General features: G+C 39.4%; 1 protein-coding gene across 3 annotated transcripts in view; it reads left to right on the top strand.

Annotated features, from left to right (window-relative positions):
* Window positions 1-11,973, top strand: part of WDR37 (WD repeat domain 37) — a 47,901-nt gene extending 35,928 nt beyond the window's left edge. For all 3 annotated transcript variants that reach the window (XM_082046217.1, XM_082046218.1, XM_082046219.1), the window contains exons 12-14: window positions 6,371-6,505; window positions 7,167-7,281; window positions 8,748-11,973. In XM_082046217.1, coding sequence (XP_081902343.1) covers window positions 6,371-6,505; window positions 7,167-7,281; window positions 8,748-8,879 — 382 coding nt within the window. In that variant the 3' untranslated portion in view covers window positions 8,880-11,973. The remainder of the gene's footprint in view (window positions 1-6,370; window positions 6,506-7,166; window positions 7,282-8,747) is intronic.
* Window positions 11,974-16,379: the final 4,406 nt, after the last annotated feature.

Genomic DNA, 16,379 nt, shown 5'->3' with positions numbered 1-16,379 from the left:
GTTTTTTCCATTTTCTCTTGTGTTTTGTTGAAAACAGCCCCAAACTTCCATTTCAGACGCTGTTCTGATCCCACATTTGCATGTACATATTCTTTACACACTTTAAATGAAGATTACAGCCTGGACTTTAAGCTGTAGGGTTAGCTGTTTTTTTATTTTGTACTTCTAAACATGTACATATTAAAAAACATGCTCTGTTACATGTATGTAATAAATGTAAACCAAAAGTAAGGTTTCAGCAGTTTTCTTAGATTTGTCTTATTAGCTGGCAGCTGAAGCACTCCCCTGACTTGGTCTTACTTGCCATGTTGGTACCCTCTTCCTGTACCTGTTTCAGGACAGACTGGGGCCAACATGTTTTACGTGCTTTCAGCTCACCCAGGTTACCTGTCTTTGCTTTCTTGCACAGCGTGAATTACCCTATTTTCTAATCTAACCTCCTCCCATCCCAACTTTGTATACAAAAAGGTTCTTTGGAGTTGTTAAGACAACTTTAAATTGTTAATTCTCAAGCTAGCGAGGACCAAGAAGAACAAATGCTATGATGTTTTCTACTTTCTGGCAGGCATTCTTCTATAAAAATATAAAAAGCGGGATGAATGTGCATTTATCACATTTTTCTGTATAGGTCTAGGCCTACCATTTTTTGCCATTTATTGGGGTGACAATGAAAAAGAAATGCTAACAGCTGAAGCTCATATTGGCTATCCAGAAATATGTTGTCTTACGGTATCTTTTTACCAGTTTTGATAAATATTTGTAAGTTGACTCAGCTCGCCATTTGATAGAATCTGAAGTTGGTTCCCAGTGCTAAGGTCGTTTATTATTCTTCAGATGTTTCTGATGGGTGTTTTGTTTTATTTTTTCAGTAAATGCATGCATCTCTTCACCTGCTGAGATTGACTCCAAAGAAAACAGATAAAAAATTAAGGTTTTTGTTAGGCGATTGCTACCATGTGCACGTAAATGTACCGTGACTGAGTTTGTAAGCCACAATAACTAGTATCAACTTAAAATGTTTACAAGGAAAGCTATCATCAAGCTAGGAGGTAAGGCATGAAAATGTGATATGGAATTGATATTAGAGAGACTCTATAACTACTCCAGATTTTTTTTTTTTTTTTTTAAGTGAAGACAATTAAACTTTTTCTCCTTTGGATTATTTTTGCCATCTTTATTTTAAAAGAATAATCAAAACTCTCTGAAGTTTAATTCCTGTTTCCTGGAGAAGGAATGTACAGAGATGACATAGCAAAGCCCCTTGCAACTGATTTTCACTGTAGGAAATACTGCTTGGAGTTCTGAGTAACTAATCTTAGTACATTCTCTACTATCTAACCAACACTGTGCACTTTGGAATGGAGGGAGGCATCCTGCAGCAACTCTTGAAATTCTGCGAAGTGAGTAATTCTATAACTGTTAGTTATATATCAGTATATGAGTAGTTTGGTAAACCAGGAATGTTACAGCACTGTCATGGAGCTGCTGATGTGACCAAAAAAAGGTGCTTTGAAAGATAATATTCTTTGATAGTTTTGCTTCCTTTATGTATTTGAACCCTTTCTGTTGTCATTGGCTTCCTCATGTTAGAAATTGCTTCCTAATGAATAAAGAAATACAAGAAATTGAATAAACTACTCCTTAAGCTTTAAGAGTAAGTGCATAAAATTAAAAGCCCTGTAACTAAGAGAAAAACAAACAAACAAACAACAACAAACCTTTAGGTGTTTTAGTTTGGGGAGTGGGGTATATGTAACATACAGAGGTTAGCTGTACTCAGTGTGGCCATCAGGGGTTTGTCGATCACTTTAAAGAGGATGTAGGCAGTAAATCTGTATCTAGTTGCTTATGAGTGCTTTAAGCTTTGCTGCAGTAGATGGGAAGAATCTGAACTCCATTCCTGAATGTGTGCACTAAAAAGTGCCATGATTTTTTTCAAGTGATCCCTGGAAGGGCATAGCCAAAGGCCTTTCATTTGTATCCTGTTGAACAGAACATAATGTTTTGTAGCGTGCTGTTGTTCTAAAGTTTACTTAACATATGCAACAATACTGCAGAAGTAAATGGACCTTTTTTATCCCATCATTATATAATGGATTGATTTTTAATGATATCTGCACCTTAACTAATGTACTAAGTTGCCATTGAGTAATTCTTGTAAAAGCTAGCAATTGTTTTCATTCCTGTATAATTTCATTATTTTAAAACAGAGAGAAAAGGAGATACTGTCAATTTTCTCTAAATGTCATGAAACACGTGTATCTGGAATAGACACTGTTGATTCAAACACCAAAAAAGTGACTTTTCAGTGCTAACAATCATTTCTGAATTCTTCATCTCCCCATTCAGTGTTAATTCCTTCATGGTTTCTTCTTACTGTTTCTCCAGTTGGAGATAAATCCACAAACAGACCTTAGGAATTGTACGTGTAGTTCTTCCTGGAATCAAGTGCCTTTAGCACTTACAAAACCTGACTGCACTCCCACGGCCTGAGCCATTGCCCTTTACTTTGGGCAAACACTTGTCTGTATCTGGAGGTTTTTAAGCCCAGGTCCTGGCTTCCCTGCGAATGGCTTTGCCTGGGGATGTTTTATTTTGTTTTGTTTTATAGGGGAACTTTGTTCCCCTAAAAGGAAGGAAAATCTTATGCAGGAACTGCTGTCTCAGATACAACTCCTCTAGGTTTTGTTCCTGAATTTTACATCTTAAAATGAGTGGGGTGTTATTTGAGCACTCAAATCTTGCTGTTTAATTACAGTTTGGTGTGCATTGAATAAATTTATCAGAGAGTTCTGGTTTAGTCCATTTTCTCCAGAACTTTGTCCCACACACATATTAATGCTTACAAGTAGACACTTTTTCACAGACACAAAAACATGTTACCTCCGAGTGTTCCACGGTAAATCCCAGTACAGATTGCAGATCAAAATGGAAAGAGCAGTGTTAACTTTTTTTTTCTTGATGCATTGCCAACAAAGGTTCTGCATCAGCATTTCATGGTCCAACGTTTCCAACTGTTTTTTTTTTTTTTCCCCCCCTCTTCTTCTTTTCCTCCCCTATGTGTGAAATTTCAGCAGATTGTTATGCAAAGCAGTTTTGTGTCTTGGCGTGACTGGGGAGGCAGCTGTTGGGCCTAATGAGCGGTGCCAGCGCCGCGGAACCGCTGCCGCTGGAGCCCCGCGGAGGGAACAGGCTGCGCGGGGCCGGGCAGCCGCCTGCGCTGGGAAGTGCCGCGCTGTCAGCTGCGAGTACACGCTCGGCTGCTCCCTGCGACAAGATAAATGAGTTTTGCTGGAGTTTGGCGGAGGATGAAGCTTTTCTGGAGAGTGGTTGCAGCGCACCGAAGTCCCGGTGGGACCCGCGGTTTGAAGTGTTGTGAGGCTGCATCTTCTTTGCCAGGTTTTTTTTTTTTTTTAGTGTCCTGTAATACCTGTCATCTTTTTGAGTTATTAAAAACCTAATGTCTTCTAGCATTCCATTAACTCAGAGGATGATGATCTTTTGTTGATGCTTTTTATTAATTTAGCCAAGGGGATGTTAACCACAGTTTTAGCTGGGTTAGACTAGTATAAACAAAGTAAAACTGGCCACATGAAAATACAGGCAAAAGTCTTTATTTTTGTGATGTGAGAGAGGCAATACTTTTGATAGATTATTTGTATATTGGTTGTTCTGCCAGCTTCTTTCTTCTCACACAAACCTTGCTTCCCATTCTCCTCACCTTCTCCTTTCAGTTGGGCTGAAATCCTCTTCTAGTTTGTAAATATTAAGTGGCTATTTTGTCTTAATTAGAAAAAAACAAAAACTGAGATGAAATGCACGTCTCTCACCTTCACAGAATCACAGAATGTCAGGGATTGGAAGGGACCTCAAAAGCTCATCCAGTCCAATCCCCCCGCCGGAGCAGGAACACCCAGATGAGGTTACACAGGAAGGTGTCCAGGCGGGTTTGAATGTCTCCAGAGAAGGAGACTCCACAACCCCCCTGGGCAGCCTGTTCCAGGCTCTGGCACCCTCACTGAGAAGAAGTTTCTTCTCATATTTAATAGGAGCCTCCTGTGTTCCAGTTTGTACCCATTGCCCCTTGTCCTGTCATTGGTTGTCACCGAGGAGAGCCTGGCTCCATCCTCATGATACTCACCCTTTACATATTTATAAACATTAATGAGGTCACCCCTCAGTCTCCTCTTCTCCAAGCTAAAGAGCCCCAGCTGCCTCAGCCTTTCCTCATATGGGAGATAAGATGCCCCAGTTTGGAATAGCAGGGGAGACAAAGCGTGATCTGTAGTTGCGTAAGAAAACACATGAGCACAGCACTTGCTCATGTTTTAAGGCAGTAGTGTTGTACATGTTCTTGAATGTATGTGTGTTTTTAATATTAACTCAACATATTCCACTTCAAAACAAAACCAACCAACCAAAAAAACACACACAAAAAGCCTCAAACAAAAAGCACACACAAAAAGCCCCAAACAAACAAACCCCCACAAACAAAAAATCACAACCACCATCAACACAAAACCAAAACCAACCAACCACAAAAAACAGCCCCTTGGTCTTTACTCAGATGACAACAAAGTGCAGATAAGTTGAGTTGTCAAGTTGGTGAGAATGATACTGCTTTTGGCATTTCTAGAAGTGGTATTAAGTTACTTAAAACTTAGATCAGATGTGTGTGTTAGCAGCAGAATACTAAAATGGTGTTTATTCACTCACATGGAGCTTTTCTATGACTTGAATTCTTTATACTGTTCTGTACAAGGAAGTCTGTGCGTGCAAAGTATGGAGATTTAATAGTGCATTTTGAACTTATAAACATTGTTTCAAATGTGTTACAGCGGTAGAGAGTTCAGTGACAGTCTGAGACCCTTTACTGAGGTATTTTGCAGCTGGTATAAAGAACTAGTGAGGAGAGAAATGCAGTTATTGGTAAGTTTAATGAAGATCAGGCTGGTGGGAGACGAGTTTGGTGCTAAGAGCAGTAACTTGACAACATGAGTGAGTTTTCTTCCCAAATGCAAAGGTGCCTGATGGAAGAGACTCATGACTTGTAACCTTGGTGTATGCGTTAACTTTTTGACTCTTGGTTCATAAAGTCCAGAAGATTAGGCAAAGACAACTTGGTTCTTATTGTAATCATCTCCCTGGTAGCTTAGCTGCACTCAAATAATGCATTAGGAAACTTGCTATCATGAAGAAAGTGGGCCTTCATCCTAATTAAAACTTAATTTGGTGTCAATTTAAATTAAGAGGCTTGCATAAACTGGTCCATTGTGACCTGGCTAGTGCTAATCTCAATCAGCAGCTTGGATAGGACATGAATTCAAATTTCTGCAGAACAACCAAAGTGACAGTAACAACTGACAACTTAAATTAAAATTACTAAATTCTAAGAAATTGATGTGTGTGACCCAGGCTACAAGATAGGTCATTAAATCAAATCTGTAGAAAAAAAAGTTGAGAAGCCTTCCCTAATGGTTTTAGGGAGAGACAAAAAGGCTTTGTTAGTACATTATGTGGGCAGAAAATAACTGGGTTTGAGTAGGGAATTCACATAGTACTAAAATGAAAAGAGTCATACAAAACCTTTAATTGGTTAATATGAAATAATATGTAAAAGATTAAAAGGAAAATATCAGCTCATCATCATGAGACATATTCATTTGAGCTCAGCAATATACTGTTCTCTGAAAGTATTATATACAAAGATAATAAAATTCAAAAATGTATTTTTATATATTTAATATCATTTGAAAGTAATATTTTGCATTTCCAATTGTTAGAAATATTCTTGGGAGTGTTTCTCTGACTGCCTTTGTGCATTAATAGACATAATGTGTAAAATTTGAAGAACTGTCTGGTTATGCTTCTTACTACTACTACTTGGCACATTTTTTGTCCGACTCCCAGACTTCAGGTACTAGTAAAATAGTAGAAATCACAACTAGAAATTATTAGATTGCTGTAGCAATTGCTGGTGGAATTATACTGGAAGCTCTGTGTACATTTTACAGCGTGTTTAGGTGTGTGTACAAAATCGCTTTAGCTACATCTCAGGTGTTTTGGATTTCCTCAGTGTCTGTGCTGTGACAAATGCCAGTGACTCCACTGCTGGGCTTGTTTCCTTAGCGCTTGGGCCAGGCAAACCCCTTGTACCTTCAGTGACACAACTTCTTGTAAAAATGTTTTTTTATTCTAAAACACCCACTTAAGACTTTCACTATTTCAGTTTGCTTCAGTTTAAAAAAGAAAGGCAAAGTTATATGTTTTAAAGGAAACACAGGAACAGAAAATAGAACTTTAAATCAGCAACTAGTTTAATAAAGAATTTTAGAGCTTGATGTCTTTCTTTTTGCTCCTGATTGTTTAGCACTGTGACATCTGCAGTTTTCACTGTGGGAGACAATGTTGTTTCTGGTAGCGATGACCGTACCGTGAAAGTTTGGGATTTGAAAAACATGAGGTCTCCTATTGCAACCATCCGCACAGATTCTGCAGTCAACAGGTAAGCAGATCTCTCAGTTACCATTTTTCTTGATTAGTTGTTTTTCACACATGGGAATGGTTTAAAGCTGCTCCAGGGAAGGTTCAGATTGGACATTAGGCAGCATTTCTTTACTGATCGTGTGTTCAGACACTGGCACAGGCTTCCCAGAGAGGTGGTTGATGCCTCAAGCCTGTTGATGTTTAAGAGGCATTTGCACAATGCACTTAATAACGTTTTAACTTGTGGTCAGCCCTGAAGCGGTCAGAGAGTTGGACAGGTGATTGTTGTAGGTCCCTTCAGACTGAAATAGTCGATTATATTAATTCACTGAATGTACATTTAATTTTAGTACCTAAAATCAAATTTGAGATTGAGATTTTGGAAAAGGTCTGAAACGGTTTTATCAAATGCGGGTGTATTCAACATTAATTTTCACTAAATCCATTCTATTACTTTTATGAGAATTTTTTTCTATGGGATGTAGATGTTAAGGCCGTTTGAGTGTCGTCTGCAATAGAAAACATCTTAATGATTTAATATCTTTCTTTTTTCACTTGTGAATTCTAATCAGGAAAAAAATCAGCTCTATTGCTTCTAGTGAGCTTACACTTGTACTGTCAAGTTCTATTTTCCAGGCTCACTGTTTTGTTCATAACCTACTTCTGTCTCTTCTGTCCAGGATTAACGTATGTGTTGGCCAAAGAATCATCGCCCTTCCTCATGACAACCGGCAGGTCCGATTATTTGACATGTCAGGAGTGCGATTAGCCCGCCTCCCTCGCAGTAATAGACAGGTAACAATATTTATAGCCTTCAAGTCTGTCTGTTCTTCTTTCATACAAGATTAAAACTAGCATTTGGTCTCTCTAGCTTACCAGCTGAACAAATGCTGAAAGGCAATTGTCAATACAAATATGCTATTGTTATTGAAAATGGCCAACATGCAAATAAGTAACAATTTTAGAATTTTTATTTGGAATTAGAAATGATATTCCAACTGGATTTCATCATAATTTTAAATGTGTTTCATTATCTTGATGAGAATCATGTCAGAAAAGTGACTCACTGAGGTTTAATGCTTTTTTTTTTCAATTACACAGTATTTAATTTGTTATATAAAGAAACATGAAAGTGGGGTCAGTTTTGCAAGCTTATGTGTGATTGGCTGATAAATGTTATATTTTTTCTTCCATGCTTATGCACATAAATTCTTGGTATTTGGTACCAAGTACTAAACCATCCTTGCTGCAGCCATCAAGTTTTGTGCATTTGTGGTGCTATTTGGCATGGCAACCATCACTGATGGAGCAAATTAGACTAAGTGAAATTAATTGGATTATGTCACCTCAGTGGGCTTTTTTGGGTGGATTCAGCGACTCTTGAAATAATTTAGGAAGGGTTTTTAAGACTCATTTAGTATTTTTTAGTCATTTTCTAGTTTAGAGTTTTTGTAGTGTATTGTTTGGCTCTTTTTTATTAAGATTTCCATTCAGACTGACACTGCTGAAATCATGGCTTTTTTTTTTTTTAACTTAAATGTTAGTCAGAATTGTCCATTTTTTTAAACTATTGGACTTGACTGATAGATAAGGCATTGCTTTTCCTCAGTGTGACATTCCTGCTATGTAGTATTATCCTTTCTGATTTGTGAACGTGATGGATACTTAATCTTGCAGGTTTGTAACAAAGTAGTTGCCAGCGAGTAGTTTCATATTTTAAGATTGCTTTTATAAATAAGAATGTTAAAATCAAAATTTGATTTGCTTTTATAGATAAAATGCAATTAAATAGCAAACATACTTTGGAAAACTCAAAAGTTTTGATGCCCCTGTTTGTTTGCTTCTGTCATCATGGACCTGGTGTTGATATTAAGGAGCTTCATCATTATAAAGATTTTACATTGCAGATGAAAGTACCAATGACCTTTAGGATTCCAAGTACCATTTGTGAAAACTAGTGAGAGCATTGGCAGGTTTGCCTTTTGAGTCGCACTGAGTTGTTAACATAGAACAGGGGTGTCCAACTCATTTTCATGGGGGCCGCGTCAGCCTCGCGGTTGCCTTCAAAGAGCCAAATGACATTTTAGGACTGTGTGAATGTATCAGTAGTTACGTTTATCCAGTCCTAAAATGACATTCGGCCCTTTGAAGGCAACTGTGAGGCTGATGCGGACCCTGGCGAAAAAGAGTTTGACACCCCAGACATAAAGGCTTCCAAAAGATCCCGTCAGTAACAGCTGTTGTCCCGTGACGTGTCGCAGGGCCACAGGAGGATGGTGTGCTGCACCGCCTGGTGTGAGGACCATCCCATCTGTAACCTCTTCACATGTGGATTCGATCGTCAAGCGATTGGCTGGAACATCAACATCCCTGCTTTGCTACAAGAGAAATGAAATGCTGGAAGAATTTTTGCATTTTCTGTTGCCATGGACTTCGACACTTGCACAGACTTTCCGAAAACTGGTCTGCTGCCGCTGTAAAAGCTCTTCCTCAAGTGGAGACTTTAGCAAATATTGTTCTTGTTACCACATTGTGCGCAGTTTGCATGAATTGTACAGACAATGTGATTTTTTTTTTTTAAATTAGTTCGTCTGGTGTATGAACTTTTCTATTTTGGCATCCACTGGTCAATATGTTCACTGTTGTATAGAGCACATAAATGTTCGTAAGTTATTTAGCATTTAATAGATACACAGTAGGGCATTACGTTTGTGACAAATGTGAAACTTCTGTAATTCATGTAGAGAGCGTATAGCAGTCTGTTACATTTTTCCATGACTCTACATATCTGCCTTGTGTTAAAAAGAATCTGCAGGGCTAAAACTTTGAAATGAAGTGTGAATTTCACTAGTTGTATGGTTGTAAGCATTTTCCTGGTTGCATCTGATTTGGAATACTTTTTTTAGTGCTGCGGCATAGTGCAACTTCAACTCCATTTTTTATTCCAGTTACTGGAGAAATAGTAGGTTCGAGAAGGAAAACACAAGCAACTTGTAGTGAGTATCGACTGCCAGGTTTATTTGGAATGCTTTTTGTACTTTTTCTTTTGAAAAAGAAAAATATTCATTCTGCCCTTCTTATACAAAGTAATTCTAAAATCTCATGGCATTTCATACTAGCAAAAATCCAGAATATTATGATTGTAATCACTGAAATCTAGTCAAGCAAATTTTGAAGCACTTTAGTTTATAGCTATTGTTATAAACCATTTATGAAAGTTTGACTTTACCAGTGAATGTGAGCTGATCTTGGTAAGAAGGATTGGATCTTTTTGGTGATCTGCTCAGAAAGGAAATAGCATTGTTTCATTTTTGTTTTTTTAAATATATCTATGTATATGTACCTACAGTGGACATACTTTTAATTGTGTTCACTTCCCATATTTTTATTTTGAGCCAGCAATACAAAGTAAATGAGTACTACCTCAAAAACAAATGTTGGTCAAGATGCATTGAATCTTGCTGTAGCCTAGAAAAAAAAAGCACTTTTGGTCTCTGGCTGAAGTGTTATGTGATCTCTGACATGAGAGGAGAGACAATCATGCTAAATGTGATCCTTAAGATAATTAACACTTAAAGCTAATGGAGCAATACGATAAGTAAACATCATCTGTCACCTTTCTGTTCTCAGCTGTGGCGAGGGCTGCTGCAGTCCCTGCTCTGCTCCAAAAGGGGATGATTAACACACGTCTCCCTTCTTCCTCCCAAATTATCTTACTCCGGTTTTGCTCCTCACTGGGTTTCACCTTTTTTGCGCTGGCAGTGGGGTGTCACACCACAGCTGCTGACCGTACAGGTAAATGCAGGTGGCAGCGGACATCTAGAGAATGAGATGCTGCTTCAGACAGATGCCTCTTTAGCTGTTGGGAGATGCTGCCCTGAGCTGTCTGACATATCACAGCATAAGTGCAGGGTGAGGGTAGGCCAGGGGTGCGCAACGGGAATCATTTGTGGCAGGTTGGCATAAAATAAGTATTAGGAACTTTTAATCTCGTGATGATGTGAAGCTGTAGCTGTGCTGCTGCCCTCTGCAGCACTGTGTGTGATGACATAGGGCAGGTGTGTGAACTGATTCTCCTGTGAACTGACGTGAAGTGGCATTGGAGTGCGATGCAGTGGGGTGGTGAGCATATCGCTGAGTAATTATAGGGAAACTGGGGTCCTAGAAATGGTTTTGGAGCGTAACACTGAGGGAGCTCAAGGTATTTAATGGAGAGTGTATGCACTGTCTTTATAGTACAGGTTATTGCAGCAGCTCAATACCTTGTTTTTTTTCTGGTGGTCCTTTTTTCTTTGGTTTGTTTTTGTAAATTTTTTAGATACAAGTTACATAGAGAATTATACCGAAGTAATCTTAAAATCCCAAAACTAGTGAGGTTGAAGAAAGGACCTTCAGATTTTTAATTCTGCTGATAACAAGGGTTAAAGGATGGTGTTCAAGTTTATTTTCACTTTTTTTTTCTTTTTCCTGAGTTTTTAGCTCTCGAGTAAAGCCATTTGATGTTAGGTTGCAGGTTTTTATTCTTTAAGAAAAAAATACTCACTTTCTCTTTTAGTTGGCGATGGAGAGAACTTGGTACAGGTTGATGCCATTTAAAAAAAAAACACCAAAAGGAGAGAAAACGTCTCTCCAGCCAGCAGAAGCCGTTTCTGCAGCAGGACCTGCATGCGCTGTCTTGAGCAATGAGTGTCCTTCTATTACCTGAGGTTTGGGAGATGGTCACTGGTTTTGGTCTTGCTAAAAACTAAATAGTCTGTTTAAGCTTCTCCAATACATCTGGAACACAGGACCACTGGACTCTATGCAGTTTAATCATCATTGCTGCCAACTTTTTATATCACCAGAGGGACTGTCCTCTGGCACTGGGAGTGGGATGATCACACACTTTCACTTTGGAAAGAATCAACCAAATAAGGTGCTAGAGCCATGTTCTTAGGAGCAGGCGAACACTTCATCAGCTAAACACTGAACTATCACTTACTTTAATTTTCTATACTGTACCAAAGGTTAAGCCGAGGCTGCCGTTCCCCTTGGAGCAGAATCACCCGTGCGCAGTGCTAGTGAATAATGCTGCAGTGACTGAGTACGTGGAAAACATTTTGTGGCTTTGAACGTTCTAAAGAGTGTTTTTCAGCCCTGAACAATGTCCAGCATTTCATAAAATGGAGGAGAGTTGCAGTTAGAGTGTCAGTATTGTGCAGAATTTCACAGAAAACTCATCACTGGGCAAAATCAAGCTTTTTCTGTCTTTCTCTCAAGCAATGCACATCAGTTTTCACAAAATTTGTGTATATTTTACAATCAGGAAGATCTGGAATGAAACATCTTATTTGTTGCCTAAATCTGTGAAAACCACCTTTTTGGAAAAAAAAAAAAAAGAATTTATAAGTTATGTGGAACCACTTTTTATTATTCTGCTAATTTGTTTTTAGATGTACAGTGTTGTTCTTCATTATGATTCAAAATGCATTAAAACATTCAACATTTTGTTTTGCAAGTTGCTGTTCTTCCGTATTACATTAAGGTTGCTGTTAATCTTAGAATTTCAATTTGTTAGTAGTCAAAGGATCTTCCTATTCACTTTCCACCCTTTTCTACCCAAAAAGTTCATTTCCAAGGCAGCGATGGCCACAGTTCTGGAAGAAAACCAAGTCTGTCCCTGGAAGCAGGACTTGTGTAGTGCCATCAGTCACGCTGCCAGGTTAAAATAAAGGTGGTTTGCTTGTGGCACCCATATTATTCAAAACATAACGCTTTGCAATGTTGAAATCAATCAACCCCGGTGCCTGCAGGTTTCGGGTGCCACGCAGAGCGCTGCCAGGCCGATACCTGAGCACAGGACGTTGCTTTATACATCCCCGAGTATCCTCCGGTGCGTTCCAGGATCCTTTCTTGCCTCATTTCGAATCCTCAAGAGCCTGTGCTCTGGAATACTATTATTAATTGGTGTCCATGGTGTTATGGACTAGAAATAAAAGACCAAAGTTACAAGGTGGCATAACTGACGTGAGGGCTGGATTGAGACAGAACACCAAACTCTGCTTTGTAGTTAAATCAAGTCACGACTTTTTGCAACTGATTTAAACTTGTGGTGCTTGTAACCTCGGTAAATCTTCTAATGACCTAAGTTATACACCCTTTACAGAGCTTATTTCTGTTTATTTTTGAGGGGAGAGGACTTGAAGATGAGTAAGTGTTGAAGCCTAAATTATTATTATTTTTTAAACCTGTGAGTAAGTAGTGTGCACAAATAAGTGGCTTCGGTAGGATGTCTGTGTTCCAACCTGAAGATGAGCTGCAGGAGAACCACTCTGTCATGCTTCACGGTCTCCTCTTTACACTGGTGTCAAAATTTTATTTAATGTTCCGTTGGGACCAAAGAATGTCACTGAAAAATCATTCAGCCTTGTGATATTTTATTTTTAAGTAGTGTTGTTACCTTTTCTAACTCCCACAGGTCATAGTTTTCAGAACATAAGTAATTTGCAGGAGCTTACAGAGGAAATCGCATTTAATTCGGACTGTAAATCCCAGTCACAAGGTACTGGTGATAAGTGGGATAAGTGGTGTTTGTTGCGGATGTGCCGTGGATGCTGCTGGTCGGTGTCCTCCCAGCAAGACCATTCACCAGTACCAGGAGCTGCCATTGCAGTGGTGATGCTGCTGAGCGTGTGCAGCGTCTAACCCAAGTGCCTGGATTAGCAGCTGGTATAATTTTGGGGAGGTTCTGAAGGGCAGCTCAGTGCTCCATATAAAATTCCATCATTCAGGCTTTTTGCTAAATGGAAATGGTGCGAAGCGTCCGTGATGGTGCGTACAGTACAGGGGACCTAAAAGTAAAACAAAAAAATTCTGGCCTGAACTGTTTTGAAAATGGAAACTCTTTCAGCTGGGCTGGTGCGTGCTCCACAGCGGAATTATCGCACCGCTAATTAATTGCAATGCCTGATGCTAATTGAGGTCCCATTTCCCCCTGCTGACAGCTGCGCAGTTCCACCTGCTTCCACCAAAACTTGCCATGCTTGGTATCTGCTTCAGAGGTTAATGCTAAATCTGTGTGGTTTCCCTCTCCCACTTGTATTTGTCGTCTTTCCTGTCTCCCCAGGCTTGAACTAATTTAGTTCTGTCTCTATTTCGGAGCACAACGCCAAGGAACAGAAACCCTTGTATGCAGCTCTGTGACATGAGAGCACCCAGCAGCCCTGTGCTGGGAGCAGAGGTGTGATGTTTGGAGCTGACTTTAACGTGAATGTGCTTTTTGTCATCTTCATAACTTTTCTTTTTTCAGTTGATCGGATACAAATTTTTAATAATGTTTCCTGAAGGCTTCGTGCGTTAATGGTCTGGGGTTGCTGAAGGCTGAATCAAGTCCGTGCACTTTAACTGATAAGAGAAACTAGAGTTGCAGTGATGCCGTAGGTGACTTGAGACATCAGAAAGGAGCAGACAGTGATTTCCAGTGCTAGAAGAGTTTGGAGAAGGGATGCAGACTAAGGGTAAGGAATCTGTGGTGTGAGCAGGAATAGCAGCCCAGCGTTGGAGATACGATTTCAGAAGAGGAAATATAAGATCACATGAGAGGCGAATTTAAGATAAAAGTGTTTGGATAAGGAACATGAAGGATAATGAAGAGGAATGAAAACCTGTAATAAAAATGGGGCAGCTTAGGGAAACACGTAGAACAAGAGTGTGTGTTGGTTAGGAGTAGGTGGATGTCCCAAAGGTGGAAGTTGTTTGTCAGTTGGGGATAAACCGTACTGGGAAACCAGGATCTAGTGGATAACCCTGACTTGATGAGGAGAAGGGACCAGGGCAGGGACAGAGCTTGCTGGGAAATGCCGATACCGGGATGTGCTTGTGTCCAGAGCCCAGTGTGGAACCTGCTGGGAGTTCAACATCTCCTTTGTATTTTTTCTTTAAATAATAGGCTGTTGGTTTCAATACTCTCTGTTTGGGGAAAAACTTGTTTGCCTATATAGACCACATTTCAAATGTGTATATTCACTCCTCTATTTCAAGTGGTGTAATGGTGCTGAGATCACTCAGGTGGCTGATGCATTCACCCCTAGGATTTGTAATCTTAGGAGAGGATTACAAATGTTGAATACAAATAAGAGGCATCCTACAAACTCAAGGTATGACAGCGGTGCATGTGGCTTAGTGGGAGTTGTGCCTGGACTGGAAATCTCTCGAGTGAGCAATTGATTTGGAAGAAGGAGATGCTGATTTACGTGGTCCCTTTATGTGGCCAGATTGCAAAGAAAAGTTCAGCATTTTTAGCTTGAGCTTGACTTCAGAGCAAAATACTCTGAACACTTGCCTTAATTCTGCTTATTTCAATTTAGTCTGAATTGAGTAGGGAACCTCTTTAGCTAAGTCAAAATAGAGGTGTCCGAATGTGGAAGTGCCATCAGGGAGATACTGCTGTATTTTCAGTAGGGTCTTTAGTTCTGGGAAAGGTGAAACTGGCCTTTCCTTCAAATTTTCTCTTTGTTGAGATGTCAAAATTCGCCGCCCTCCCTCATAAATCCAACTAAGTCAAAAGATCAGTTTTGGCTTCAGCGATCAAACTTCTGACTTCAGTTGGCCTCAATAACTTTTGGTCAAAATATGTTCCAGAGAATACAGACAGGATCACTCTTATGCAAAGGTGACATTTTGTGCCTTCATCAAAACCATTACCTGATGGAAAGGAGAACAAATAACTGGTTAATCTTACCAGTTTAATACTGTAAACATATGTACATTTAGCTTTTAATACTTTTAATGAATGTTTTTTTTCCTCTAAGTGCTTAATTTAGATAAAGGCAGAAATCTGATTTTCATTTTCGTGTTAGTTTTTTAAACCTTATCTAAATCCTTGCTATGTCACCAAGATCAGCCTTGTACAGACACAAAGCTGAACCGAGTATTTTGCTGGAACAGTGTGTGTCCTCTGAGGCTGCAGGTACTGAGCTTATAGTAAGGTGACTAATTCTAACAACAAGACTAAAATCTGACACTGTACACAACAAACCCCACTGAAAACAGGTTGATAGTTCGATAAAACCTTGAAATACAGGATTAAATATTAGGGGAAAAGGGAGAGAAATGAAGGAAATGGAAAACTTTTCAGCGGCGGTTTAAGGGTAGAGGGAGTAGCGATGGTATCATTATTAATTAAGGTTGTTTTTCAGTGTGGATAATTACGGGATGTGTTGGTTTGGCCTTTCATGTTTTATGAAGCTTGTGAAAAGCGTCTCGGCCAGAAGGCTGTCAAAGAGTTGGCTGCTGCTGTTGAGCGGTGCGGCCTGCGGAAGTGCTGGGCTCCTGGAGCTTCCGCGCACTCTGGCGCCTGGGTAGTACTTTGGAACATCAGATTTGTGCGCCTAAATGTGCATCTAGAAACTGCATTTTAGGTGCCTGTTTTTGGAAACTCTACCCTATTTTTGAATATATTTTGTGTCGTTGCTGAATTAATGTACTGAAAAGTTCTTGGACAGAGGTGCATGGTTTGCTGAAATAGAAGGAAACCAGAGAGATTATTTTCCTTCCTAAACTACTTGGAGTTTACTATTGAAAACTGAAGCTACACTGCATCAGTTCCAGATGTCAGTACTTACTGATAGTGAGTAAGAACATTCTTTCAGATACTCATTTCTCCTCTTGCAAAAATATTTTTGCCTATGCAGAAGTCATAGCATGAGTTTTCCATAGCAAACGAAACTGTAGGTTTAGCTGAAGATAGATATTACACATATATGTATATATAAAAAGAATAAAATCCCCCCCAGTTGGTATGGCTGCGATTTTAGTTTGGCTGAACAGGGAAAGGTTCAGCCTTCATGGGTGGTATAAAACTAAAACCAAACCAAAAGCAGCACCAACAACAAAATGAAAACATAAAAACCAAA

The sequence above is a fragment of the Streptopelia decaocto genome, assembly GCF_964273445.1.
Source record: "Streptopelia decaocto genome assembly, chromosome: 2".
NCBI classification, from domain to species: Eukaryota; Metazoa; Chordata; class Aves; order Columbiformes; family Columbidae; genus Streptopelia; species Streptopelia decaocto.
The sequence above is the reverse complement of the archived record's forward strand: the minus strand, read 5'-3'. Positions and strand labels throughout refer to the sequence as shown.